Source organism: Papio anubis, chromosome 8, assembly GCF_008728515.1.
Source record: "Papio anubis isolate 15944 chromosome 8, Panubis1.0, whole genome shotgun sequence".
NCBI classification, from domain to species: domain Eukaryota; kingdom Metazoa; phylum Chordata; class Mammalia; order Primates; family Cercopithecidae; genus Papio; species Papio anubis.
Genome location: NC_044983.1, coordinates 115,716,997 through 115,743,535, shown reverse-complemented (window position 1 = coordinate 115,743,535; position 26,539 = coordinate 115,716,997). Strand labels below are relative to the sequence as shown.

Sequence of the window (26,539 nt, the reverse complement as noted above, 5' to 3'; positions counted from 1 at the left end):
CCAGCAGAATTTTATCACAAACTCAAACTTCTTCCCCGCTCCACAAGCCGTTCCCGCCCTTTCTCATCCCAGCGCTTACCCGGCTGCTTCTCAGTACCCTCACCCCACGACACCTCTGGCCCATGTTCTGCCTCCCTACTGGCCGCCGACGGGAATTTTCCTTCCCCCCAGATCACCAGCAGCAGATACCGATCCATCTCCTCAGAGATCACCCCTCAATTTTAGGTATCGGTTCCCACATCCAAACAGATGCGCGCTATGACGCACTTCCTGTTCCCTTCATTTAGGTCGGCTGGAAATTGTGTCCTCCGTCGGGTTTCCGCAGTTTTCCAGCAAACGAGTTATTTTCGGGAGTTACTCCCTAAATAACTGCATTATCTGCTCCTTTCATGACGAAATTGCTGCCGTGGGGAAGACTGGAGGAAACTCGAGGAAGAGGGAGAAGCCGACAAGTGCTGGACGGGCTAGGAACTGTGCTGCTTGGATGTTAGCGTTTCCCGCCGGGCCAGTAAGGCTGCCTCACCCGGCTTGGCTACTAAGAGAAGGACGGACGGTCTTGCTAGTGGGGAAACATGTCTAGTTTCTCTAGGGCGCCCCAGGTGAGCTCGGACTCTTATGGCTTGATGGGGTTCGTTATACTGGCAGAAGGAGAGCGTTGGTTCCGGCAGATTAAGTAGTGAAGCTGGGGCGACAGGGAAGCCGAGACCCTCGGCTAAGGTGCCTTGGGAAAGCACAAGAGGGTCGTCATTCTGGCAAGCACTTAATGTCGTTCGTTTGTTACTCGTCCCCTCTTCTTTTCAATCTGCCCTTTTTTTGGCGAGTGGGGCGGGGGGAAGAGGATTAGGAGAGCAGGTCGGAGAGGTAATAAGGTGGATCACATAGGACACTGTAGGCCGTTGTAATATTTTGGTTTTTTACTGAGTAAAATGGGGACCTATTGGAGGGTTTTGATCCAAGGAGTAATGTGATCTGACCTAGTGTCAAAAGGAGCACTCTGACTGCTGGGTTGAGAATAGACTGTTCAGAAATAGAGGTTAGTAGAGGACAGAAGCAAAGAGTATGTTTGGAGGGTATTACAGTAATCCAGGCGAGACGTGATGGTGCAGAGACCACGCTGGAAATCCTGTGGAGTGTATTGAAAGCGGTCAGGTTTTGTTTGAAGGTGGAGTCAATAGGACTTCCTGAAGATTGAATATAGGCCAACAGCAAAAGAAGAAACAAGGATTACCCCAAGGATTTTTGGTTTGTACAACTGGAGGGTGTGTCATCAACTGAGATAGGGAAGGCTGAGATTGAACCAGGTTTCAGGTGGAAGAATAGGAGTTAGTTTGGGTTATATGGGTCTAAGATGACTCTTAACCCAGTGCCGTTCCAAGTGTGGTTCCTTCCGTGGACTGTTTGTTGCCTGTCTGTGATGAGATAAATACAGGAAGTAAAATAAAACTTTTAAAAACTTTTTTAGCAATTTGACATCGTCCAGCATTTGTATTTTTTTCATTAAAGTTTTTTGGGGTTTTTTTTCTGTCAAAGTATCAAACTATTTGTCTACAATGGATGGGGACAAAAACTGGCCTTTTTCTTATATGTAGATTAGTTTGAGGTTGTGATAAGTAAATTTAAAATAAAACCAGCTAGCCTCGTTTTATTTTTCCAGCATTGTTTAGCCTCTTGTGTATATGCATAGCGAAAGCATCTGGTGGAGATCTTTCTGGCCTAGAATTTTTAAGAATTTCAATACATTGATGACGACTGTAAAAACAATGGTCTATTCCTGAGGTAACCTAAAGATAACTATTTCAGGCAACTTTTTAAAGTTGAAATTTATTCCACATCATCCATCTGTACTTTCCCGACTACACTGTTCTATTTTACTCTCCCCAGGAACTGAACTTCCAAATCGTCTTCAGTTTCCAATTGGCCACTCAGCTTTTAATATAATGTACCTACTAATCTATAAATGTTTTTGAAGACCTTCATAAACAGCTTCTACTTTCTTACAAGCTTCTCATTGCCCCTCCAGATTCTATTATGTGTTATACAAAAAAAAAAAAAGTCATAATGTAAAGGGAAATATATCTTTGGGATATTTATAGCAAAACATAAGTCATATTGCTAACAGGAAACCAGGCAGGAATAATTACTGGGTTTGTCTTTGCAGAATGATTAGGAAAAAAAAAAGCCCTTTTCCAGAAATAGAAATGAAAACAAAAATTCTTTAGCAATAGAGTTATTTTTCAAAGAAATTGATATTAATTGTAGAAAACATGTGATATTATATAATAATAAATTTAATTACTGTATTTCCATTTTAATGACAATTATCTTTATTTTTCCTCTTTTTTTTTTTTCCAAGCAATGGGCCACTTTTGCTAGAATATGGTATCTCTTAGATGGGAAAATGCAGCCACCTGGCAAACTTGCCGCTATGGCATCAATAAGACTTCAGGGATTACATAAACCTGTGTACCATGCACTGAGTAAGTATTATTTTAGACTTGTCATTAACCACTGTAGTTTTCGTGTCGGAGTAGAATCTTGGTGAAGTTTGACAGGGCTGAGTTTAAGGACCCTTTTTATTTTTCCTGAGGATCCTGTATTCCATTCTTGCTGAAACCATACTGGCGCCCTAAACCGAATTTGGCTTATTCACGGGAAAACCATATGGATCAGTTTACCCAGAACAAGCATATTTTATGCCACTGCACAGCAAAATTATTAATAGCCCTTCTTTTAACACTCAGAAATAACCTGAATTGCCCCATGACTTAAACTTTCACTTTTATATATGTCCTTTCACATGATGACATGCATATAAAGAGTTTTTAAAGGAAATAATTTTGTCCTCTCTTCTAAAAAATCATTTCCCCTAGAAAAATATATGGTGCTAGCTAGGTATGGGAAGCTTATTTTCACTGATAAGATTAATAGACTTGCTTTTCTGTATCCTTTTTCCAAAATAAAATTAAAAAGTTGTTTTCATTCTAGAAGATTTCTGCTTACAGATAGTTTTTGATAGACCTCATTTACCCCAGCACTTCATGGCCAGATCCAGATGTCAGTTTTTAGTCCTCATACTGGTTGACTTGTCAACATCATTGGCTGCAATTGATCACAGTTTTATTTAGCTTTTATTGTGCAATATATTAAACATACAAAGATGTGTATATAAAAATATGTGATATTTTAAAGGAAATTAACCATAATAACAATTATAATGGTGAAATGAATACACTCAGCATTGGTTTGTTTCCAGTTTTTTTGCCATTATGTTATATTACATTAATGTTGCTATCAATATTCTTGTGCCATTTTCCTAGTACACATGGAAGAATTTTTCCAAGGTATGCCCAAAGGACAGGAATTACTGGGTTTTAAGGTGCATAGAAATTACTGAGTCTTTATCATGCCAGTAGCATGCAAGAGTTTCCATTACTCCTCATCTTCAATAACACTTGATATGTTCCTTCTTCTTAATTTTGACTATTCTGGTAGATGTAATTTCTACTTTGTGATTTCAATTGCATTTTCCTGATGACAAATATGGCTGGCTGAGTATCTTTTCATTTATTGCCATTTACAGCTTCCTCTTCTGTGAAATGTCTGTGCATGTCTTTTGCAAATTCTTCCACTGAGTTGTTTGTCCTTTGCTTTTTTCTTACTTTTTTTATAAAAGGTTTCAAACTATCAGAAAAGGTCAAAGAATAGTACAGTGAATTTCTTTATACTCTCCACCTAAATACAGTTGTTAACATTTTATCATATATTTTTTATTAAACCATTTGAAAATACATTGCAGATGCCATTATAATTCCCCCAAAATACTTCAGCGTACATCTCCTAAAAATAAAGATACTCTCTATGTAACCAAAATGCCATTGACACACGTAAGAAAATAAACAGTACTTTAATTAGGTGGTCTAATGTTCAGTGCATTTTTAAATTTCTCTGGTTGTCCCAAGTATGTTTCTAATAGCTATTATTTTTTTGAACCAGGATGCAACCTAGGTTTATGTATTGTCTTTGGTTGTTATGCTCCTTTAGTCTCTTAATCTAGAATAATCCTTCTTTTATTTTCTTCTCAAGCTTTTGAGGAGTCCAGGCTAATTTTCATCTAGAGAACTTTCTTCTTGAAACACATTCTTCACTTGTTTCCCTGGATTCACTTGTTTCCCTGTTTCTTCTCCCTTTCTTAGTACCCTTGGCTATCCTCAGCTTTCTAAACTCTCCAATGCTCTTCTCACCAAAAATCGGAAGTGCCTCAGGGCCCAATCCTTGAAGTGCCTAAGGCCCCATGCTTTAGATGATTGCATTATGTCTCATGTATCTAAAAATCATCTATATGTTAATGCCTCCCAAATTTAAATCTCCAGTTTTGACCCCTTCCCTGTATCCTAGACTCACATATACAAATTTCTATTAAGCAAATTTTTCTGGTGTCTAGTAGACATCTCCAATGAATAATTCCATTTGGGGATGTCTTACTTCTTGTCTACTTCACCCAAACCAACCTGTTCCTTCCCAGTTTTCCATCTCAATTAATAGCATCACTATTCTTTTTGTTGCTCTGGTTTGAAGGCATTGTCTTATCTGCAACTCCTCTTTGTTCAACCAAAAAAATAAAAAATAAAACATATATATATATACACACACACACATATTTAAAAACATATTAGAAAAAAGTATCTCTGAACGCTGGTACCTCTCATCATCTCTCCCTCTACTCTGATTTTAAACTGCTGTACTGTATCCTGTTTTATTCCAAAAACTGTCTCACTGTGATCTGTTTTCTTCTGCCATTGCTTTCATGTAATTTTTTCTCCATAGATCAACTACAGTTATCTTCTCCAAATGAAATTTCTGTGTGTCCTACAAGAACTTAAATAATATGGTCCCTGTTAACTTTCTGACTTTCTTTCCTTTATTTATTTATTTACTATTTAATTAATTATTTATGTCAATCCACTCAGGCCTGTGCTGTTCCATTAACTTGCCTGCCAAGCACATTTTTGCCTTATGCCCTTTTTTTTTTTTGAGACAGAGTCTCACTTTGTTGCCCAGGCTAGAGTGCAGTGACCCGATCTTGGCTCACTGCAACCTCCGCCTCCTGGATTCAAGCATTTCTCCTGCCTCAGCCTCCCGAGAAGCTGGGATTACAGGCATATGCTACCACACCCAACTAAGTTTGTATTTTTAGTAGAGACGGGGTTTCACCATGTTGCCGGGCTGGTGTTGAACTCCTGACTGCAAGTGATCCATCCACCTTGGCCTTGGAAAGTGCTGGGATTACAGGCGTGAGCCACCACGCCCAGCCCTTAGGCCCTTTTCACACTCTGTTCCCTCTGCCTAGATATTCTTTACCAGATATCTGCATAGCTTATTTCTTCATGTATTTCAGATTTCTGCTCAGGCATTTATATTCTGAGAGAGGCCTTCCCTGATTCCTCTGCTCACCCTTTCACTCTGTATACCTTTTCCTTGCTTTAAAAAAAAAAATAGTGTTCATGTATCACCTGAAATGTTATGTAAGTATCTGTTTATTATCTACCTTCCTTCACTACACTAAGTTCCCAGAGCACAAAAAATGTTGCCTATTTTGTACACAACTGTGTCCCTAGTACCTGTAATAGTGCTTGACACATAATTGGAATATAAGAAATGTTTGTTAAGTGAATGCGCTTGCATTTATGAATTCCAGTTGTGAAAATGAAGAAAATACTTTTAGTCAGGGCTCTGGCATTGAAGCTAAGTCAGATTTTTGGATCTGTGGAGCTAAGAGGAAGGGTATTCCAAATGATTTGATTTGGGCAAGAGCAAAGATTTATGCTGCTCTAACCTTTTTTCTCTACCCAATGAAAATTTCAGTGAGATCAAAATAAACCCACACTCTGAAATCTGTGAGTATATAATATGAATCTGAGGTTTTGTCCTGTTAGTCTTTGTTTTTCAAGCACCCCCCAGTACAATGTCTGGCCCATCATAGATGCTTGCCAGAAATCGTTTGTGGAATGACACTTTCAAACAGATGTTTTGTGAGTAGTCAGTTCTTGTTCCCTGTAGTTATCCTGTGAACACTGGGTTAGTGAATACTGAACCATTGCTTCTGGGAGAGATACGGAGTTAGATTCCTCTGAACCTCTGGTCACAGCATTTTCATCAACCAGTCAGTACATAACTTTGTTTTATGTGTGTTTCTGTTTAAAGACATCTTGGCCGGGCGCGGTGGCTCAAGCCTGTAATCCCAGCACTTTGGGAGGCCGAGACGGGCGGATCACGAGGTCAGGAGATCGAGACCATCCTGGCTAACATGGTGAAACCCCGTCTCTACTAAAAAATACAAAAAACTAGCCGGGCGCGGTGGCGGGCGCCTGTAGTCCCAGCTACTCGGGAGGCTGAGGCAGGAGAATGGCGTGAACCCGGGAGGCGGAGCTTGCAGTGAGCAGAGATCCGGCCACTGCACTCCAGCCTGGGCGGCAGAGCGAGACTCCATCTCAAAAAAAAAAATAAAATAAAATAAAGACATCTTAACACTGAACTCGTGACCAACAGCAGTATAACAAGCTTATCTAACACACATATTATCTCTATAAGGCAACAACACAGCCTTCTTATATTTAGGAACACTAAATGCACTCAGTGTAACAAGCTTGGGGGATATTTTAAACAGTGAAACCACTAAGAAAAGTCCACAGATGCCAGAAACATAGCACTACATAGAAAATGAAAAGGATGCTTGTTTATTTTATGAAAGGTGAAAGAAGGCAGAGCATCGCCTTATTCAGCCTCAAATGGGAACATGTGCATCAAATAACACAAATTTATTTCCACTCTGAGCATGTCCATCAATGACTGCAAAAGCACTATGAGTATTGATTTTGGGGTAACAAATTTTAACAAGTAGGCGAATTTGTAAATATGGAATCTATGAATAATGAGGTCAACTGTATTTTGAAAGTAAAAAGTGATCAGGAGACTTACACTTTAACTTATAAACCTGTTTACTTTAAAAATCTTTTTTGGCAGACCAGAAAAATAGAGAATTACCAATTCATATAGTTGTTTAATTCCTTAGGACTTTAGATATTTTGTTTAACCACCTCATCTCTTCATTGACAGTCGAGTAAACTAAAATCAGGATTTCATTGCTATTCAGCTATATTATAGTACAGCTGGGACTAGAACTTAGGCACCTGTTTCTCATGTAGGAAATTCCCCATTCCATTTCACTCTGGTGATACTTAACCACTTGTATTGAGTATTCCTGCAGCTTTTTTCCTTAGCAATGGTATCAGCAGATAATAAATGAGATCTCTTAGGTTGTCTCTGCAGAAATGCAAATAATACAAAATTTGAAGAAAAGTGCACTTAGTAGCAGTCACCTAATTTCCATCTCCAAATATAGCACTATCTGTCCACTCAAAGTTCTGCTTCCTTATTACCAGGTCGTCATTGCAAAAGTATACCTTAGATATGGATGAATAGGCATTCTGCTAGGATACCAGAAGAGCTGTTGTGGCTGCCTATTAGGTTTCTTTGAAAGTAGAAACTTACTTTTTAAAGACTGAATTGCATTTTTTTTCACTATGTGTTTTGAGACAGGGTCTTACTCTGCCACTCAGGCTGCAGTGCAATGGAGCCATCACAGCTCACTGCAACCTCCACCTTCTGAGCCTCCCAGGTAGCTGGGACTATAGGCGTGCACCATCATATCCAGCTAAGTTTTTTGTAGTTTTTGTAGAGATGGGGTTTCACAATGTTGCACAAGCTGGTCTTAAGCTCCTGAACTCAAGCGATCCACTCACCTCAGCCTCACAAAGTGCTGGAATTACACATATGAGCCACCTTGCCTGGGCATGTTTCACTGTATTTAATATGTAATATATTAGCAAAACTTCTTGTGTCCACAAGATGTCACTAAAATCAAAACTTAAATTGCAAGCAATTTTCAATTTATAAATATGTTGTGTTTTAAGAGTTCATTCTAACATTTAGTGGTTTAATAAACATTTATTGAGCAGATATTATGGGCTCATAATCACTATAAATATATTTTTTTGAAAATTGACCTACAGTTAATAATATTACAAATGATGATCATTGTTCTAGGAATGATTGTAAAAATTAACAAATAATGTATCTGAACATAATGTATACAATATTTAAACTACCTTATTTGTGAAATGGATGTTTGTGAAGTGATGTGGAAATTGACTTTTCATTATAAGGTTATTTTTTATGGAAAATGTGGGTTAAGGTAGAAAGGATGTGGAGCAAGTAAAGGAATCCCTCCTTCTAATTAGAGCTGCCCTCTTGAATTTGGGACTTGGGAACTTTTAGAACATGTTTCTGATAAATGAAAAGAAAGGTTATGTGTGGTGATTAGTGGAGTATGACTTATTCTTTATGAGGATTCTACTCCTTTCTCTGCCAACTGATTAATTCATTGAGGAGGACTATAGGAGTATTTAAAGGAAGCAGAGGAAAACCTTTCTTTAGCTTTGCTAAAATTAGATTATGTTAAAATATTTCTGTTCTGCATTGAATGAAATAAAAGTTGCACTCAGTTTATAAAGATTAATGTTAGGAATGCTAACATACCAAACAATTCAGCAGAGATCAGATTTATGATCTAAATCTAATCTGTAGTATTCTGCCTTGTAAGTTTATGATGCTCTTCTTAAAGTTGCTTAGCTAACATATTTTTCTTTTACTGTTCAGTTAAATGTATAAATGTAATTCAAATGTTAATATCATAGCATTTTAATTTTGCAATCTAAATTGTACATTTATACTTCACCTCACTCCTAGAATATCATCCTACAGAGCACTGAAGTAGATTTTTGCTTCAGGTTATATCTAGAATACGTATCTCCTTTGGAAGTGACTATATCGATATTGTCAATAAATTAAACAGTATGCCTTGTTCGTGTTACAGTATCTATACAGTCAGCAGATTTTATGGTAACCTATATGATCATTCATCACCTTGGCTGTGCACAAGTTCAGGGATGCCAAAAATAACACTGAAGTAGCCATTGGGACATTTGTCCTTCCAAACTTAGAAACAAACATAAAGGCCAAAGCCAAACTTTGTTGTTTATCACTAATTCAGATAGCTATTTTTCAAACATTTCTCAAACTAAATCTTCAAGGAAACCCAATAAATAAAAGCAGTACTGTCCTAGTTGAAGGAAGAAGAACCTAGATCCTTGTGCCTTGAGTCACCTTTTAGAAGCCTAAGACTGAATCACCTGCACTTTAAAAACCACTATGCTAAAGCAAACAGCTTATAAGGAAGGATTCAACCCTATAAAGGGGAAAAAAACAAGCTACAGACTGGAAGAAAATATTTGCAAACTACATCATCAACAAAAGTCATATCTAAAATATATAAAGAACTTTCAAAACTCAACAGTAAAATCAAACAATCTAATTAGACTATGGGCAGAATACATGAACAGATGGCAGATAAGTACATGAAAAGATGTTCAATATAAGTAGCCATTAGGGAAATGCAAATTAAAACCACAGTGAGATAATACTACACAACTATCAAAATAGCTGATATAAAAAATAGTGACAAGTGCTGATGAGGATGCATAGGAACTGGATTACTGATGCATTGCTGGTAGAAATGTAACATGGTACAGCAACTCTGGAAAGGAATATGGCAGTTTCTTCTAAAACTAAACATGAGCTTACTATATAGCACAGCAGTTTCATTTCTCTTGGACATTATCCCAGAGAAATGAAAATTAAGTTCATGAAAAACCTGTACCAATTAATAATCCCTCCACCCTATTACTCTTTATCTTCCCATGTTCATCAGCTCCTGGCATATTGCATATTCATTTATTTGTTTGTTTATTATCTGGCTTTTCCACTAGAGCATAAGATTTATTAATAATAATTTCTCTGTAAGGAACTTAAATTTACAACCAAAAAACCACCCTATTAAAAAGTGAGCAAAGGACATACATAAAGAGACACTTTTCAAAAGAAGACATGCATACAGTCAACAAGCAAATGAAAAAATGCCCATATCGCTAATGATTAGAGAAATGTAAGTCAAAACCACAATGAGATACCATCTCACACCAGTCAGAATGGCTATCACTAAAAGGTCAAAAAATAATAGACGTTGGCAAGGCCAAGGAGAAAAGGCCATGCTTATACACTGCTGGTGGGAGTGCAAATTAGTTCAGTCATTCTAGAAAGCAATTAGGTGATTTCTGAAAGAACTTAAAGCATGTACAGTTCATTTTAGCACTATTCATAATAGCAAAGATATGGCATCAACGTAAGTGCCCATCAGTGGTAGACTGGATAAAGAAAGTGTGGTACATATACACCATAGAACACTGTAGAGTCATTAAAAAATGCGATCATGTCCTTTGCAGTAACATGGATGGAGCTGGAGGCCATTGTCCTAAGTAAACTAACACAGGAACAGAAAACCAAATACTGCATGTTCTCACTTATAAGTGGGAGTTAAACATTGGGTACTCATGGGCACAAAGGGAACAATAGACGACTACTTGAGGGTGGAGAGTGGGAGGAGGGTGAGGATCAAAAAACTACCTATTGGGTACTCTGCTTATTGCCTCGGTGACAAAATAATCTGTATATTCAACCCCCATGACATGCAATTTACCTGTATAACACACCTGTACATTTACCCCTGAACCTAAAAGTTTAAAAAAATAAAAAGTTTTTCAGTTACATTCATTGCTATATCCCCAGCATCGAGAATGATACATGGCATTAGTAAGTATGTAATACATAGCAAGTGGATTTGTTCATCAATGGAAAAGGGTTATAAAGTAAATTTTAAAAGAGCTGGAGACTCCCAGCAAGCAAATTGGTGTCTCTATCTGAATCTGCCCTTGCATGGAATCTGAATATTTCAAACATGGTTAAAAACGAACACTAGGGATTTTCGTAAACACTTACTGTGTCTGGCAACTCTATATGAGGGATCTATAAAGAGTCTGCAGCAGGGATCTAGGACCAAAAAAATTATACAAATGCTAGAACAAAGTAGAGTTCGTTATTTCAGTTGCAAAAACTGCAATTACTTTTGCACCAACCTAAATAGCATGGCTTACTTGGCACAGACAGTGTTGGAAAAACTGGTAAATAAGGCTACAAAAAGTTATCCTATACTCTAGGTCTCCTTGAATCCCTAACCAAGGAGTTGGTACATGGGGAAGTACAAAGATGGCAAATAACTGTAACCTGTCAGTGGTTTGCTGAGAAGGACTTCTGAGATCTTAGAATTTAGCAGAAAAGAATATGTAATTGATTAGTGAATGATATCATTGCCTCCTTATGGCATTATAACTACCACTTTTTGCCATCTGGTTGTAGTAGACATGTAAGATCTGCCTTTGAAGTTTTACTAGAGTTGTATTTGAAGCTTAACTTTACCACTTATTAGACATATCATTTTAGCTGAGTTGTTTAACCTCTGACTCTGTTTTCTCATTAAACATTATTAAATAGTAAAAGTGGCAGGCAGAGGGAGTACATTAGCTTTACCTAACACGATAGTTGTGAGACTTTGAGTGTTAAAAGTGACTATAAAATGCCTAGCTCAGTGCTTTGAAAGTAGAAGATATTGAATAAATATTACTTCCTTTCCTCCCAGGCAATTTTGAGGAAAAATTATGACTTAATTCTGGCTTAAGGGAGAAGATGGGCCAAAACATTGAGGCGGTATAGGACTAAGAGGTGCCCCTGATGGTGTAACCTACCTGAGACTTTAGGTTTTGTGACATGAAGCTGTTGAGTTTTCACTTTGTTTGAATTAGTTTGAATGTATTTGGCCATTTAATTTAGCACCTAGTGTTATACTGAGGAGTCAGATAAAGTTAGAAGTTTAAGATTAGAATTTTTATAAATAAACTCACAATTCCTATTTCTAAAAATTGTTTACTATTAATCTATTTTTCAACTTAATTTCTCTTCAGAACATCTCTTGATCAAGCACTAGAGCTATGATTTATTTGAATTTGGTACATATATATTAAATGTGCAGCTTTAAGTTAAAAATTATAAAATGAAACTATTTAACTTAATAGAAATTTAGACAGAAACAATTGTGCTATATCCAGGGTTACAGTCTTACATTAATACTGACTTTAGTGTTAATGAAATACAGTTAAAAGCATGTATTTAATTGCTGGTTAGTTTTTGTTTAGCGTTAGTAATGAATTTACTAGAAGCAATGAATTCATTGCTTCTTAGAATGAATTTACTAGAGATTTGGCATATATTATTGAGGAAGAACAATTTTTCCTAGATTAGATGTGATACCTTAGAACTGAAAGAATATGATTTTCAGTTGCTTTGTGGCAATCTGTCTAATGCCCCATGAAAGATTTTTTTGCTCTCTATAAATATTTTTTGAGTGGCTCAAGATGCTTTACCTGTATTTAAAACTTAACAATTTAAGAGTAAATTCAGTTTTAGTGGAAAGTTTAAAGATTCAATTTTTTCCTCCAAATAGATGTTATGGAAAGAGCCTATACTGGGTATTAGGTAACTTAGTGTGTGAGCCTTTGCAAATCACTTAATCTTCTGCTGTAAATGTCTGGATGTGAGCTAAAGTAATTTCATCGTTTTTTGAGGCTGTCTGGTTATCTTCTCACCTTCTTTATTTACTCTTCTGCTGCATTTGCCCAACTGCCTCAATATCCAACAGGGTGTCACTTTTCGGAACTTCAATCATTTAATTAAATATTGTCAGACTATTCTTTTCCATCTAATAACAGCAAGCTTCCCAGGTCTTTCATTCATACCTCTGAATTTCCTTTCACTCTAGTGATGAAAACCCACTTGCTTTATTTTCTTTTCTTTATTCTTCTCCTATATAGACTATGAACGTCTCTGAAAATTCTGCCATTCAAATTTAGAGCTCTGCATAGAATCTTAAAATCTTTAGTTTTCATATATATTATACTTGTGTTTGTTATTTTTAGTGTTTTTTTTTTCTTAAGCTTTAGAATATCTTTAGGTTTGTTTTTTTCTATTAGTAGAATAGGTGTTTTATAAATGTTTCTGATTACTTGATTTTGTCATATATAGTAAGTCATTTGAAAATGTACATGTTAACTTTTTAGTTTGTTTTCAGATGAACAGCCAAACTTAGGGGTAGAAAATGAGTGCAGATACACATATTTTGATTTTCAGGTCATCTGTCCTGTCAAATATGTTTGTGTAGTCATAGTTGAGAGTAGCAGTTTAAATTTACTATATACATAGTTGGAAAAAAACCTTTCCATGGTAGTTAATAAGATCATAGCAGTCTGCTCTCTAAATTTGCAAAAAATGATAATCAATTGTAATGTTTTATGTTTGTTTTCAATTTACCTATAGGTGAAATGTGCTTTTTTATGTCTATATACATATTGTTTTCATTTTCTTCACTATTTTTCAGGGAAATTTTGTATCAGACATTTAAAGGCACTTAATACAAACATTTTTACTGAAGTGTAATTATTAATTGGAAGAGTAATAACAGTAATTTGCCTTTAAAAGGTGTATTGTTGTTATTGGCACCCTTATTAAATTTCTTTTACTTTGCAGTGTTGAGATTTTCCAAATGGCCAGCCAACTCTTTCTATACTTAGATGTTATATTAAAAAGTAACAGAAGTCTATTCAAGGATTTTTGATGTTGCACTGTGACTTGCTTTTTATTTTTTTAATACGTTGTTTGAACTTAGGCTTTATAAATAACCAAGGACACTTTTTCTTAAGGTTTGTATTTTTCATACAAAATCTTGTTTCTTTTTAAAATCTAGGTGACTGTGGGGATCATGTTGTTATAATGAACACAAGACACATTGCATTTTCTGGAAACAAATGGGAACAAAAAGTATACTCTTCGCATACTGGGTAAGATAATGCTATTGTCAGGGAAAGCAGGTAGTTAAAATATATTACTTTAAGAATACAGTTCTTCTTTCTTAAAAGAAAAAAGATATTTTTAAGAATCGGCATTTATTACTAATTTTACTCATGCCATGTATATAATTTACTCAATTTTTAAAAACCACACAACTATACCAAATGTAGTTATTACCTGATAGTATTTGTTTATCCTAAAAGTGTTTCATATAACCTGTGAACAAGATTAATCTCATGTTTTAGTCACTCTTTTACTTCTGTATTTCTGCTTCCTATAATTCATCTTACTGCTGTTTTCAGAACCATCCCAAACACCTGAAAGTTAACAAGATGTTTAAGGAATGGTCACTCTTCTCTAGATAAAATCTTGTTTGTCAGTATCGCTTTTAAGTAAATATACTCACCTGGGTGTGTTCTGTTGGTTTCCAAATACAGCGTGACTCTCCTCCATTTTTCAGTTAGGCAATCTTCTGTTGCAGTAGAACTTTTCTTCAAGGTCATAGTATTTCTGTGTTTGAGTTTACTGTCAGCTAAAACTCCTAAGTGTTTTTCAGGTATACTCCTGTTGAATCATGTCTCCTCCTTCCTGTGTGCTTTAGTTGTAATTTAATTCAATTGCAAGACCTTAAGTTTACTCCATGTTAAATTTTATCTCCAGCCTTTTAAGATCCTGATTTTATCATCTCATGTATTAGTTAATCGACAGCTTCAGGTCATGTGCACATTTAATTAAGTATACTTTCTATACTATTACCCAAGTTATGGTTGGTTAGAAATGTTGATTTTTTATTCTTGATCAAAATCACTATTTTATTTCCAAATGCATCTTCGCCTTTGATGTTCCCATTCGTTTCTTTTCATCTCTTGCCCCAAGTGCATCTTAAATATTTGGAACAACTGTTTTGCTTCTTTGAGCCAGCCTTTTCCCATTCCTCCCCTTAAAATACTTTCATGAAATCTTTATATAAGTTAACAAAACTGAATTTACATCCATCTTTAGTAATGTCAGCTATTGGCAAATCTCTGTGTATAAACCAAGTTCTACAAAATTGAGAGGTAATTGGGAAAGAAATATTAAAAGTCAGAATAACATAATGTGATAAAAGCATAAAGGGAAGTATTGACACAAAATACTATGGAAATTACTATAGCAATAATATGTAGTATTACAGCAAATGAAGGAAAATAACAGCATAGCCAGTAGTGAACAGCTACCATAATGTGTACGTCAGCTGGTATGTCCCTGTCAGTAGTGCTTTCTCACTGATAGATGAAAATTCAAACTCCTTTACAAGTCATTGGAAACCAGTTCCCACTGCTGCTTCGTAGTTCTTCTTAGACAACATATTGCTATTTCATTCCTTTCTGCCTTTGCACGTGTTGTTCCCTGACAGTGAGGACTTCTCCTATTTAGCCATTAAAAATTGGCTCAGATGTCACATTTTCTGGGATACCTTTTCTATTTCCTCATCACTCAAAGAGTTGATTGTTTTTTGTTTCTGTTGACTGTTCACTTACACTTTGGACATACTACTTTATTATGCTCATAACACTATATTACAATTACATATTCAAAATTTAGCTTGCTAGTTGTAAAATTTTTAGGATATACTAATTTTAGAAAATATAGAGAAGTTTAAAGAGGCAAGTAAAATTCACTCCTGATCCCATGAGTTAACATTTTAATATACAATCAGCCCTCCATATCTATGGATTCCACATTGTGGAAATGTAAAATTTTTGTTTTGTTTTGTTTCTTGAGATGGAGTCTTGCTCTGTCACCCAGGCTGGAGTGCAGTGGTATGATCTTGGCTCACTGCAACCTCCGCCTCCCAGGTTCAAGCAATTCTGCTGCCTCAGCCTCCTGAGTAACTGGGACTACAGGTGTGCACCACCATGCCCAGCTAATTTTTGTATTTTTAGTAGGGACAGGGTTTCTCCATGTTGGCTAGACTGGTCTCGAACTCCTGACGTCAGGTGATCCGCCTGCCTTGGCCTCCCAAAGTGCTGTGATTACAGGCGTGAGCCACTGCACCCGGCCTGTAATTTTTTTTTTAATTGCATCAATACTGAACATGTACAAACATTTTTCTTGTCATTATTCCCTAAACAATACAGCATAACAGCTATTTACATAGCATTTACATTATATTGGGTATTATAAGTAATCTAGAGATGATATAAAGTATACAAGAGGATATGTGTAGGTTATATGCAATTACTACACCATTTTATATCAGGGATATGAACATCCCTGGAGTTTGGTATCCTCAGGAGGTCCTGGAACTAGTCCTCAACAGATGGAGAGGGATAACTGTATATACAAGTTTATATCCTTTTTCACTTAATAGAAAATTCTCAAAGAACCTTTTTTAAGTATTATTTTTGGTTACTAAGTAGTAGTGCACAAAATGATTTATGATACTTGATCATTGTTCTGTTTTTTGAAATGAAAATTTTGGCTTTTATACAGGGCTGATAAACATCTTTTTTTTCAATTCTTGGTTTTTTTTTTTTTACTTTTAAGTTCAGTTACATGTGAAGTTTGTTACATAGGTAAACTTGTGTCATGGGGATTTGTTGTACAGGTTATTTCATCACCCAGGTATTAAGCCTAGTACCCATTAGTTATTTTCTTCTCTCTACTCCCAGCATCCACCTTCCAGTAGGCCCCAGTGTGTGTTGTTCCCCTCTATGTGTTATTGTATTCTCATCATTGAGCGCCCACTTATAAGTGAGAATATGCAGTATTTGGTTTTCTGTTCTTGTGTTAGTTTGCTTAGAATAATGGCCTCCAGCTGCATCCATGTTGCTGCAAAGGACATGATCTTGTTCTTTTTTTATGGCTATGTAGTATTTCATGGTATATATGTACTACATTTTCTTTATCCAGTCTACCTTTGATGGGCATGTAGGTTAATTCCATGTCTTTACTATAATGAATAGTGCTGCAGTGAACACACATGTGGATGTGTCTTCATAACAGAACAATTTATATTCCTTAGGGTGTGTACCTAGTAATGGGATTGCTGGGTCAAATGGTATTTCTGTCTTTAGGACTTTGAGGAATTGCCACACTGTTTTCCACAGTGGTTGAACACTCCCACCAATAGTGTAAAACTCCCACCAACAACGTAAAAGCATTCCTTTTTCTCTACAGCCTTGCCAGCATCTGTTATTTTTTGACTTTTTAATAATAGCCATTCTCACTGGTGTGAGATGGCATCTCATTGTGGTTTTGATTTGCGTTTCTCTAATGATCAATGATTTTGAGCTTTTTTCCACGATTGTTGGCCACATGTATGTCTTCTTTTGAAAAGTGTATGTTTCTGTCCTTTGCCCACTTTTTAATGGGGTTTGTTATTTCTTCTTGTAAATTTAAGTTCCTTACGATGCTGGATACTAGACCTTTATCAGATGCATAGTTTGCAAAAATTTTCTCTCATTCTGTAGGTGTCTGTTTATTCTGTTTCTTTTGTTGTGCAGAAGCTCTTTAGTTTAATTACATCCCGTCTGTCGATTTATGCTTTTGTTGCAATTGCAGTTTGCATCTTTGTCATGAAATCTTTGCCCATGCCTTTGTTCTTAATGGTATTGCCTAGGTTGTCTTCCAGGGTTTTTATAGTTTTGGGTTTTACATTTAAGTCTGGAATCCATCCTGAGTTATTTTTGTATGTGGTATAAGGAAGGGGTACAATTTCAATCTTCCGCATATGGCTAGCCAGTTCTCCCAGCACCATTTATTGAACAGGGAATCCTTTCTCCATTGCTTTCTTGGCCAGGTTTGTCGAAGATCAAATAGTTGTAGGTGTGTGGTCTTATTTCTGGATTATCTGTTTTGATCCACTGGTCTATGTATCTTTTTTTTTTTTTTTTTTTAACCAGTACCATGCTGTTTTGGTTACTACAGCCCTGTAGTATAGTTTGAAGCTGGGTAGCATGATGCCTCCAGCTTTGTTCTTTTTGTTTAGGATTGCCTTGGCTATTCGGGCTCTTCTTTGGTTTCATATGAATTTTGAAATTTGTTTTCTAGTTCTGTGAATAATCTCAGTGGTAATTTAATAGGAATAGCATTGAATCTATAAACTTTGGGCAGTATGGCCATTTTAACAATATTGATTCTTCCTATCCATGAGCATGGAATGTTTTTCCATTTGTTTCTGTCATCTCTGATTTCTTTTTATTATTAACTTTAAAGAAGTTTTTTTCTCTTGAGATGGGGGCTCACTGCGTTGTCCAGGCATTTCTTGAACTTGTGGGCTCAAGCAGTTCTCACACCTCAGCCTCCCACAGTACTGGGATTACAGGCATGAGCCACTGTACCCAGCCTTCATCTCCGGTTTCTTTGGACAGTAGTTTTTAGTTCTCCTTGTAGAAATCTTTCACCTCCCTAATTAGCTGTATTCCTAAGTATTTTATTCTTTTTGTGGCAGCTGTGAACAGGAATACATTCCTGATTTGACTCTGCGCTTGACTCTTGTTAGTGTCTAGGAATGTTAGTGGTTTTTTGCTAGTGACTTTTGCACATTGATTTTGTATCCTGTGATGTCTTTGTCCAATGATTTTTTTCATATATGTAGGATTATTTAAAATCTCTGGAAGTGAAATATATTTCAAGATCAAAGGAATGGTCATTTATAGGTCTTTTGATAGGTATTTTCAATCATGAGTTTACTAAGCCATAGAAGAGCATACAAATGTTTGTTATCCCAAATCTGTGCAGACACAGTATTATCTTTAAAAATAAGGCTGTTGTCTTTTGATATGCAGCTGAATATTTACATTTGCATAATAATGAAGTTTCAGTGTTACTTTATCATTTTCTGTGAACATTTTATCTATTAAAATTATTAATCCACTATTTTATTTTTTACTTTTAACAAAATTTTTATGTTATTTACTGTATAGTTATTTAATTTTTTATTATTGGATGCCTTTTCCTTTGTAATTTCTTCTGTTTTCAGTCTCAGAAATTCTTTCTTGTTCAGATTTTCGTAAACATTTACTTCGAATTTTTTAGGAGTTGGGTTGAATTGGGTGTGCGTGCACCTTGAACTTTCACATCTAAGTCTTTAGTCGTCTAAAATACATTGGCATGAGTTAGAGATACAACTTACTACTAGTTGTATCAATAGAATTTTTCAATTTTAAATAGAACAGGATTTTGTCATATTTATCTGTGTCCCCAGTCCCAGCATGATACACATTCAGTGTTTACTGAATTAATTTCAATGAAAAGCCCTTGGCTAGCATTTAAAACAAATGTTCTCTTACTCCATCCCATACTGGAGGAAAGAGTGTAGTTATTTTCTTACTAGTAAAAATCGATTGAGTGTTGCATTATTCAAGTCATCCTCCACTCAAAATTTTACATTAGCTTTCCAAATACTTCAGAATAAAGTCCAAACTTCTCAAATATATTGTAAATGGTATGTTTTAGAATTTGCCATCTCAGTTTTCAAACTAGAAAGATCATCTTTTAGCATAGAAATTGCAAAACATTTTTTTCCATGGAGAGAAAGAATGCAGGAATAGAAGTCTAGACAGGCATTTCTTTTTCTAAAACTGAGATTCCATGGAAAAAAGAGAGTATCAATTTTAAAACTATCTTTCTCAGCAAACTTCTAACTTTGATAAGTTTCATTCCTAAAACGTGTTTTCTTAAATCACCTTTAAAATATTTTCAAATTTTATTGAAGGGAACATATGGAAAGAATCACATTTAGGTAATCTTGAGGTTTTTTGCAGATTCCACACTGACTTTCCAATTTCTTCCCCCTTTCTTAAAATCATTTGGACTTTATTTATCTATTTAGGATAATAGAACCTTACATCTATATATGTATTGTTTTTGTTTTAAATTTCCCAGTCCCTTTCAGAAATATTTTTTCATTTGACCCAGAAATCTTGTGAGGTAGATAATATTTATTCATATGAGTAAAATTATAAGCAGAGAGGTAAAATGAGGTGCCTGATATTACACTGGGGGTCATTGACAAAACCTAGATTCCATCCCTGCATCTGGGGTATCTGGAAGCTAAGCTGCCTTCAATACTATTCAATGTATATTTTGTAATTGCCACTTTTTTCATTTTATAAAGAATAATTGATCTGAGCACAATGAAATATTATATTACTTAGAGCCAATATGTAGCACTTAGAGACCTTTACAAACTGCTAAGAGGAAACATGATTACTGGCTGTCTAAAGTATGAACTTGACTTCAGAACCAAGTGGACTACCAACATTTTCCCCAGACCTAACCCATAGTTTATACAGTTTATCTAATTTGGTAAGGAACATGAAATATTCTGGCTTGTTTCTATTTCTATGTTAAATCAAGTAGTAATAAACTGCCCCGTAATGAGTGAGTGAATTAATAAGTTACAATTCATATAGAAATATACTTATGCCAATAAATTTTCCCAAGAAGTAGAACTTTTTATGATGTAATGGTAGTTGACCATTTAAGAGAATAGCATTTCAAAGAGCGTAGATTACTACTTAATTTTGAAAACGCTAATGAACAGCATAGTTTCCAGAAACAATTTATTAAAATAGTTTTCTTATAAAAGAATAATCAGTTTAAGAATACGGTATCAGCCTATGCCCAGTTTTAATGTCTTTGCTCCTTTTAACAGCTACCCAGGTGGATTTAGACAAGTAACAGCTGCTCAGCTTCACCTGAGGGATCCAGTGGCAGTAAGTTCCTTGTATTTTTTATTAATCATCTTTGGAAAGACCAATTCAGACACTGTTTTGTCAGTCTCCCTTCTCTTTTAATATAGTCAGCATTCAAGGATATAAATTCTTCACTTTAGCTGTATCACACAAGTTTTGATAAGTATTATTTTTATTATTCAACTCTATGTATTTTCTAATTGCTATGTATTACGTTTTGCATTTAGTCGAAGAATTCTGATGTTTTTCTTTTTAAATTTTGATACCTGCATAATCACCTAGTATATGATGAGTTTGCTGAAATGCCTTGGAAAGGAGAGAGATATATGTATGCATGTGTGTACATATATTTTCAGACATGCTAAGTGTGTTCTTATATTCTGACTTTTGTTGTTAACTCGAATATTATCTGAGTTTATTTTTATTTATTAACATCCCAATTGTAGATTTATTAATTTCTTCTTACAGACCTGTCCATTTTATTCTGGAAAAAATAGTAAAGTTCTTAAAAACATAACTACTTTCATTTTATTTTATTATTTCTTTATTTATTTATTTTTCTGGAGGCAGGGCCTCACTCTGTCACCCAGGCTAGAGCACAGTGGCACAATGATAGCTCACTGCAGCCTCAAACTCCTGGGCTCAAGGGATCTTCCCACCTCAGCCTCTCAAATAGCTGGGACTACAGGTACGCACCACCACACCCTGCTAAAACTTTTTATTTTTTGTGGAGACCAGGTTTTCGTATGTTGCCCAAGCTTGTCTCAAACTCATGGGCTCAAGCCATCCTCCCACCTCGGCCTCCCAAGTGCTAGAATTAAAGGCGAGAGCCACCACACTCAGACTTTATTCTATTTTTAGTTTATGTTTTTAAAGACAGGGTCTTGCTATGTTGCCCAGGCTGGACTCAAATTCCTGAGCTCAAGCAATCTTCCTATTTTGGCCTCCCAAACAGCTAGGACTGTAGGCACTCTGCTTGTTTATGTTTTATTTATTTTTCTTATGTTTTTTTCCTGTCAATTTTTGCCTTATATATTTTGAAGGTTTAGTGTTAGATGAATTTAAGATTGGAATTGTAATCTTTCTAAACAATTGATCAGGGTCAATATGTACTGATCCTCTTCATCTCCAATAATGCGTCTGTTTGTTCTGATGTTAAGATAGCTCCATTAGCTGACTTTTGATTAGTGTTTGCCTCATATATTTCATTGTTTAAACTTTACTGAGTTATTCTGTTATAGATGTTTTTATTGTAAACATCATGTAGCTAGATTTTCTCTTCTTTCTTGCCTTCTTTTGGATTGGTTGAATTGATTTATTATAGATCTAAGGATCATCAGTATTTTTACCTTCCTTCCAAATCAATGAAAGCCCTTAGAAGATTTTTAACTACCACTCTCCCTCCCAATCTACATGCTTTCTTTGTTCAGGATTTTAAAAAACTCTTCCGATTGAACATTCTTGTTATTGTTTTATTCTGTTACTGATTTTTTTAAATTTTCTTTTATTACAATCTCTTCTTGTAACTCAGCCTGCCTTCTAGTATCAGTTTCCTTTTCCTTGAAGTACCTCTTACTGGCATTCTTCTAGCCACATTCTCTTAATACTGAACTCACCTTTTTGGTCTGAAACTGTTTTCTTTATTTTTGCTTTCATTCTTGAAAGATAGTTTTGCTATAAATGGAATTCTAAGATAACCATTATTCCATTATTTTTTCTCTCAGCTTTTTGAAGCTATTATTCAATTGGAATTTAGCTTGTATTATTGCTTTTATAAATCAGATGTCGATTTAATTATTTCTTTATGTGTACTCTTGTCTTTTTTTTCTGGATACCTTTAAGACCTTTTCATTGTCTTTGGTTTTCATATCTTCCTACTACAGTCTTACTTATTTCGTTTGAGGACTGGTGTCTTCGGTTCTGGAAATGTGTTAGCTCTTAAATCTTCTAATATTGGGTCTCTTTATTCTCTGTTTCTTCCCTTTGGAAATCTGGTTATAATAAGAGGAAACAGTTGCATTTTATTGTACATGATTCAGCACCTCTCTTTCATACTTCATGTCTCACTGTCTCTGTGGGGCATTCTCAGTAATTTCTTCAGATCTGTGTTCCAGTTCTGTATCTTTTCACCTGTGTCTAATCTGATTAACCTTTTTCTGAGGTCCTAATTGCAATTACCTTTTTTCCGTTTCTTGAAGTTTTATTATTTGGTTCTTTTTCAAATTTCTTGATCAGTTTCAATAGTCTTCTGTTTCTTTATCGTGTTTTGGTCCACTCTTATATTTCTTTATGCATATTAAACATAATTCTTAGCATTTATATCTGATTCTCATATTTGTGGCCTTGTAGGTCCACAATTTGTAATATCTGCTCAGTATACTTACTTGGTAGGCTCATGTACCTTGAAACTTCATCTCTGGGAATTCTTTAAGACCTGTGTTAAAAATGGCTTTCCTCAAAAAGGATTCACTTAGCTTATGGCAGCTACATGGGGCTATAACAACCTGAGATTTTTTTGAGCTAAACTTTAGACTTACAGGATCTTCATCCCCACAAGAGAGGATGAATTTGGGGCCTCAAAGCCTTGTGAGGTCAGTTTTCATACTTTAAAAGATTTTTTTATAAACAATATTAATTAACTTCACTAAGGTTTATTACTTTGTGTATTATACTGGGAGAGGTTCTAATTCATACATTAGTCACCAATATTGCTAAAGGCAAAGTCTCCTGTTTTAAGATTTATTTTTCCTTTAACTATTGATAGAACTAACCTTTCAACTTTACTCATAGGTTAGATAGCATTTTTTTCCTATTAGAGACTATTTTGTCTTTTTACTGCAATACATTAATAAATTAGCAAAATGTTAGACCTAAAAATATCATTTTTTTGTTTCCCTTAAATAATAAAAATAAATATCTATTGTCAGGATACAACCATTTGTTTGGTATAGTACTGCCTAAAATTTTCTTGGTAAGGTTGGGGGGAAGGATATTTTATTATAATAAGGCCTGACATACCATTTAGAAGTTTCATGATTTACTATTTATTTAGTATTGTTTATATCTGTTTTATAAAAGCATGCTCACAGTTTGCTTCTTAGGAAATATTTAATTTTTTTTTTAACTAGTGTGTTTTTAAGCCTTACAGGTCAAAGTATTATACTTTGAATATCAATATGCTTTGTATCTAATAGTATTAAAAGTTATAAGGGCTCCTGATAATATATATCACAGCTGTTACAATAAATTATATTTTTAATACTTTATAAATATTTGAAATGTTAAAATGAAAGTTTCTGTTTTATCTTAACTGTACACTAGGAGGCAGTATAGTATAACGTTCATGTTAAAAATTTAGTATTAGGTAACATTTGTAGAAATTGTTTCAAATTATTGTTTATGAGTAATAATTGAAATGGATTGTAAAATGTTTGAGGAAGGCTTAGGAAATATTTCAGAGTTAAATCCATTTGGATTATTACCTCATTAAAGGATTTTAATTTTTTAAGTCTTAATTTTTACTATGTTTTGAAGAAGAATGTCTTGTCAAGGAAGAGATTTATTATTTACTTTTAATTCAAATGCTAAGTGTTTTCTGGAATAGTAGGCCTCTGCCAGTAGACATAATTTGCTTATCAGTTCTTACTGTGTGTGGCCTATCAGAGAATTTGTTTCACAATGCAGCTTTCTGATTATTAGTACAGAATTGAAATTTGTGAAATATGATAATATTTAATAGTTAAATAGGTAATAGTTTGTTGAATATTTAAAATTTTTCATAATGGTGTAGATTATTCTAATTTCAAATAAATATATCAATTTAGCCCTTTTCTTATGTTCTTTTTCTCTCTGTCATATGTTTTAGCAACTTTAAGAGGCTCTATGTCCTTATGTTTTCTTCTAACATGGTTCCTCTATTTGATTTTCCCCCTTCCTATAAATAATAAGTTACTTCTGTGACACAAATGGCACATGCCCTGGGATATAGATTATATGAGGAAGGTCTTCAATATTTACTAACTTTATCTTGTTCTTTTTTACTTTCTGAATTTCTTAAAACTTTTACTTAATGTCTATACAGCTAGAATTACTTTTTTGCATGTATGTGTTGTTTCACGTGTATTTCTTTGTTTACGTACATTTGTATGTCGTTTTTCCTCCCTGTTAGCTTATAATCTTTTCACATTTTCTAACTTTTTAAAATTTGAGTGTGGAGTTTGCATTTTCTAATAGGGCAAATTTTTAAAATGCCAACTTAGTAATTCAAATAAATACAACTAAATTTTTTAGAAATAGGAGAATCAAATGCCATGTAACACTACTAATACAATAAAATTGCCTTTACGATGATATTCAGAGGATATAATTACTTGCTTATCCAGAAAAGATAGTCTTAACATTGTCAGTTTCAATTTACAACTTTTAAAACATTGAAAAATTTAAACGCTAATAACTAAATCAGTGCTGTCTGGTAGAAATTTTTGCTGTGATGGAAATGTTCTGTGTCTGCACTGTCAAATGTGGTAGCCACTAGCCACATGTCAACTGACCACTTGAAATGTGTGGCTTTTGTGACTAAGGAACTAAATTTTTAATTGCTTTTAATTTTAACAACATAAATATATATATGTTTATATAAATATGTTTACATGTATATTTATATATACTTAAATGACCTCTCAAAAACATAAAGTTTTAACGCCAACAGAAAATAGAAAATAGATGGAAAATGCATATGGTATCCCATTAGCTTTTGCATGTAACGAGACTTTGCAGTCTGATTTGATGAGAGAATAAAAGTAATAGGAAGGCCTCTTACAAAGTAACCCTGTTCTAACATATACTGTTTTAGTGGGTTTAGCTGTAACACACATCAAATTATATTGAAAACTGAGTGCAGATGATAAAAATCAATTATTCTATCTAAAATTGGCACATATACAGGTTATTTTTAATCTTTTTTTTCTTTTTCTAAATAAACAATAAATGGAGCCAAAAGAAAATAGTAATGTACAAAGTAATAAAAGTTTCTTTTCTGTTGCTTCCACATATCCACTTAGGTCTGTTTCTTTCCTGTATTCGTGTTGAATCTAAACCCCTCATTTTCTTTCTTTTTATTATTATTATTATACTTTATGTTCTAGGTTACATGTGCACAACGTGCAGATTTGTTTTATATATATATGTGTGTGTATATATATATGTGTGTGTGTATATATATATATGTGCCATGTTGGTGTGCTGCACCCATTAACTCGTCATTTACATTAGGTATATCTCCTAATGCTATCCCTCCCCCCCACCCACCCCACAATAGGCCCCGGTGTGTAATGTTCCCCTTCCTGTGTCCAAGTGATCTCATTGTTCAGTTCCCACCTATGAGTGAGAACATGCAGTGTTTGGTTTTCTGTTCTTGCGATAGTTTGCTGAGAATGATGTAAACCCCTCATTTTCATCATCATCTCTAATTATGTTTACTTTCTTACAATCGCAAGTCACAATTTTCTTATTGTGTCCTATGTATATCTATTTTTCAGATTGTAAAACTAGCTATTTATGGCATGCTGCCTAAAAACCTTCACAGAAGAACAATGATGGAAAGGTTGCATCTTTTTCCAGATGAGGTAAGTCAGTGGTCATTGGTAATAAGGCTTTTCCAAAATTTTCAGTTAAATGTTTTTCTTTTTAAATAAATGCCAACACTTATTTTCAAAAATGTTATGTCAACTTCTGAAATATTTTTGTATTTTTTAAGTGAATATGTATGTATAAAAAATGATAATTACTTTTATTAATATTTTAAAATGTAAAATGAACCATCATTGGACTAAAAATTAAAAGTGTCTAAATTTTTTTAAACAATTTTAATCACTGCTTGCTTTTGAACAAGGAGCTATGATCTGAACCCCTGTTAAACTGAGGTACTTGTTGATAATTTCATTCACTGT

At 34.6% G+C, this 26,539-nt stretch overlaps 2 protein-coding genes across 3 annotated transcripts in view; one reads left to right on the top strand and one right to left on the bottom strand.

Moving 5' to 3' along the window:
• Positions 1 to 285, bottom strand: part of MTBP (MDM2 binding protein) — a 99,909-nt gene extending 99,624 nt beyond the window's left edge. For both annotated transcript variants that reach the window (XR_004175853.1, XM_021942882.2), the window contains exon 1: positions 80 to 285. Coding sequence is in view for 1 of the 2 variants with exons in the window: in XM_021942882.2 (XP_021798574.2) it covers positions 80 to 197 (118 nt within the window). In the remaining variant the exon portion in view is untranslated. The remainder of the gene's footprint in view (positions 1 to 79) is intronic.
• The window catches only part of MRPL13 (mitochondrial ribosomal protein L13), a 49,973-nt gene continuing 23,694 nt past the window's right edge, over positions 261 to 26,539 (top strand). The window contains exons 1-5 of the mRNA XM_003903115.4: positions 261 to 599; positions 2,354 to 2,477; positions 13,805 to 13,898; positions 20,552 to 20,612; positions 26,129 to 26,215. Coding sequence (XP_003903164.1) covers positions 573 to 599; positions 2,354 to 2,477; positions 13,805 to 13,898; positions 20,552 to 20,612; positions 26,129 to 26,215 — 393 coding nt within the window. The 5' untranslated portion in view covers positions 261 to 572. The remainder of the gene's footprint in view (positions 600 to 2,353; positions 2,478 to 13,804; positions 13,899 to 20,551; positions 20,613 to 26,128; positions 26,216 to 26,539) is intronic.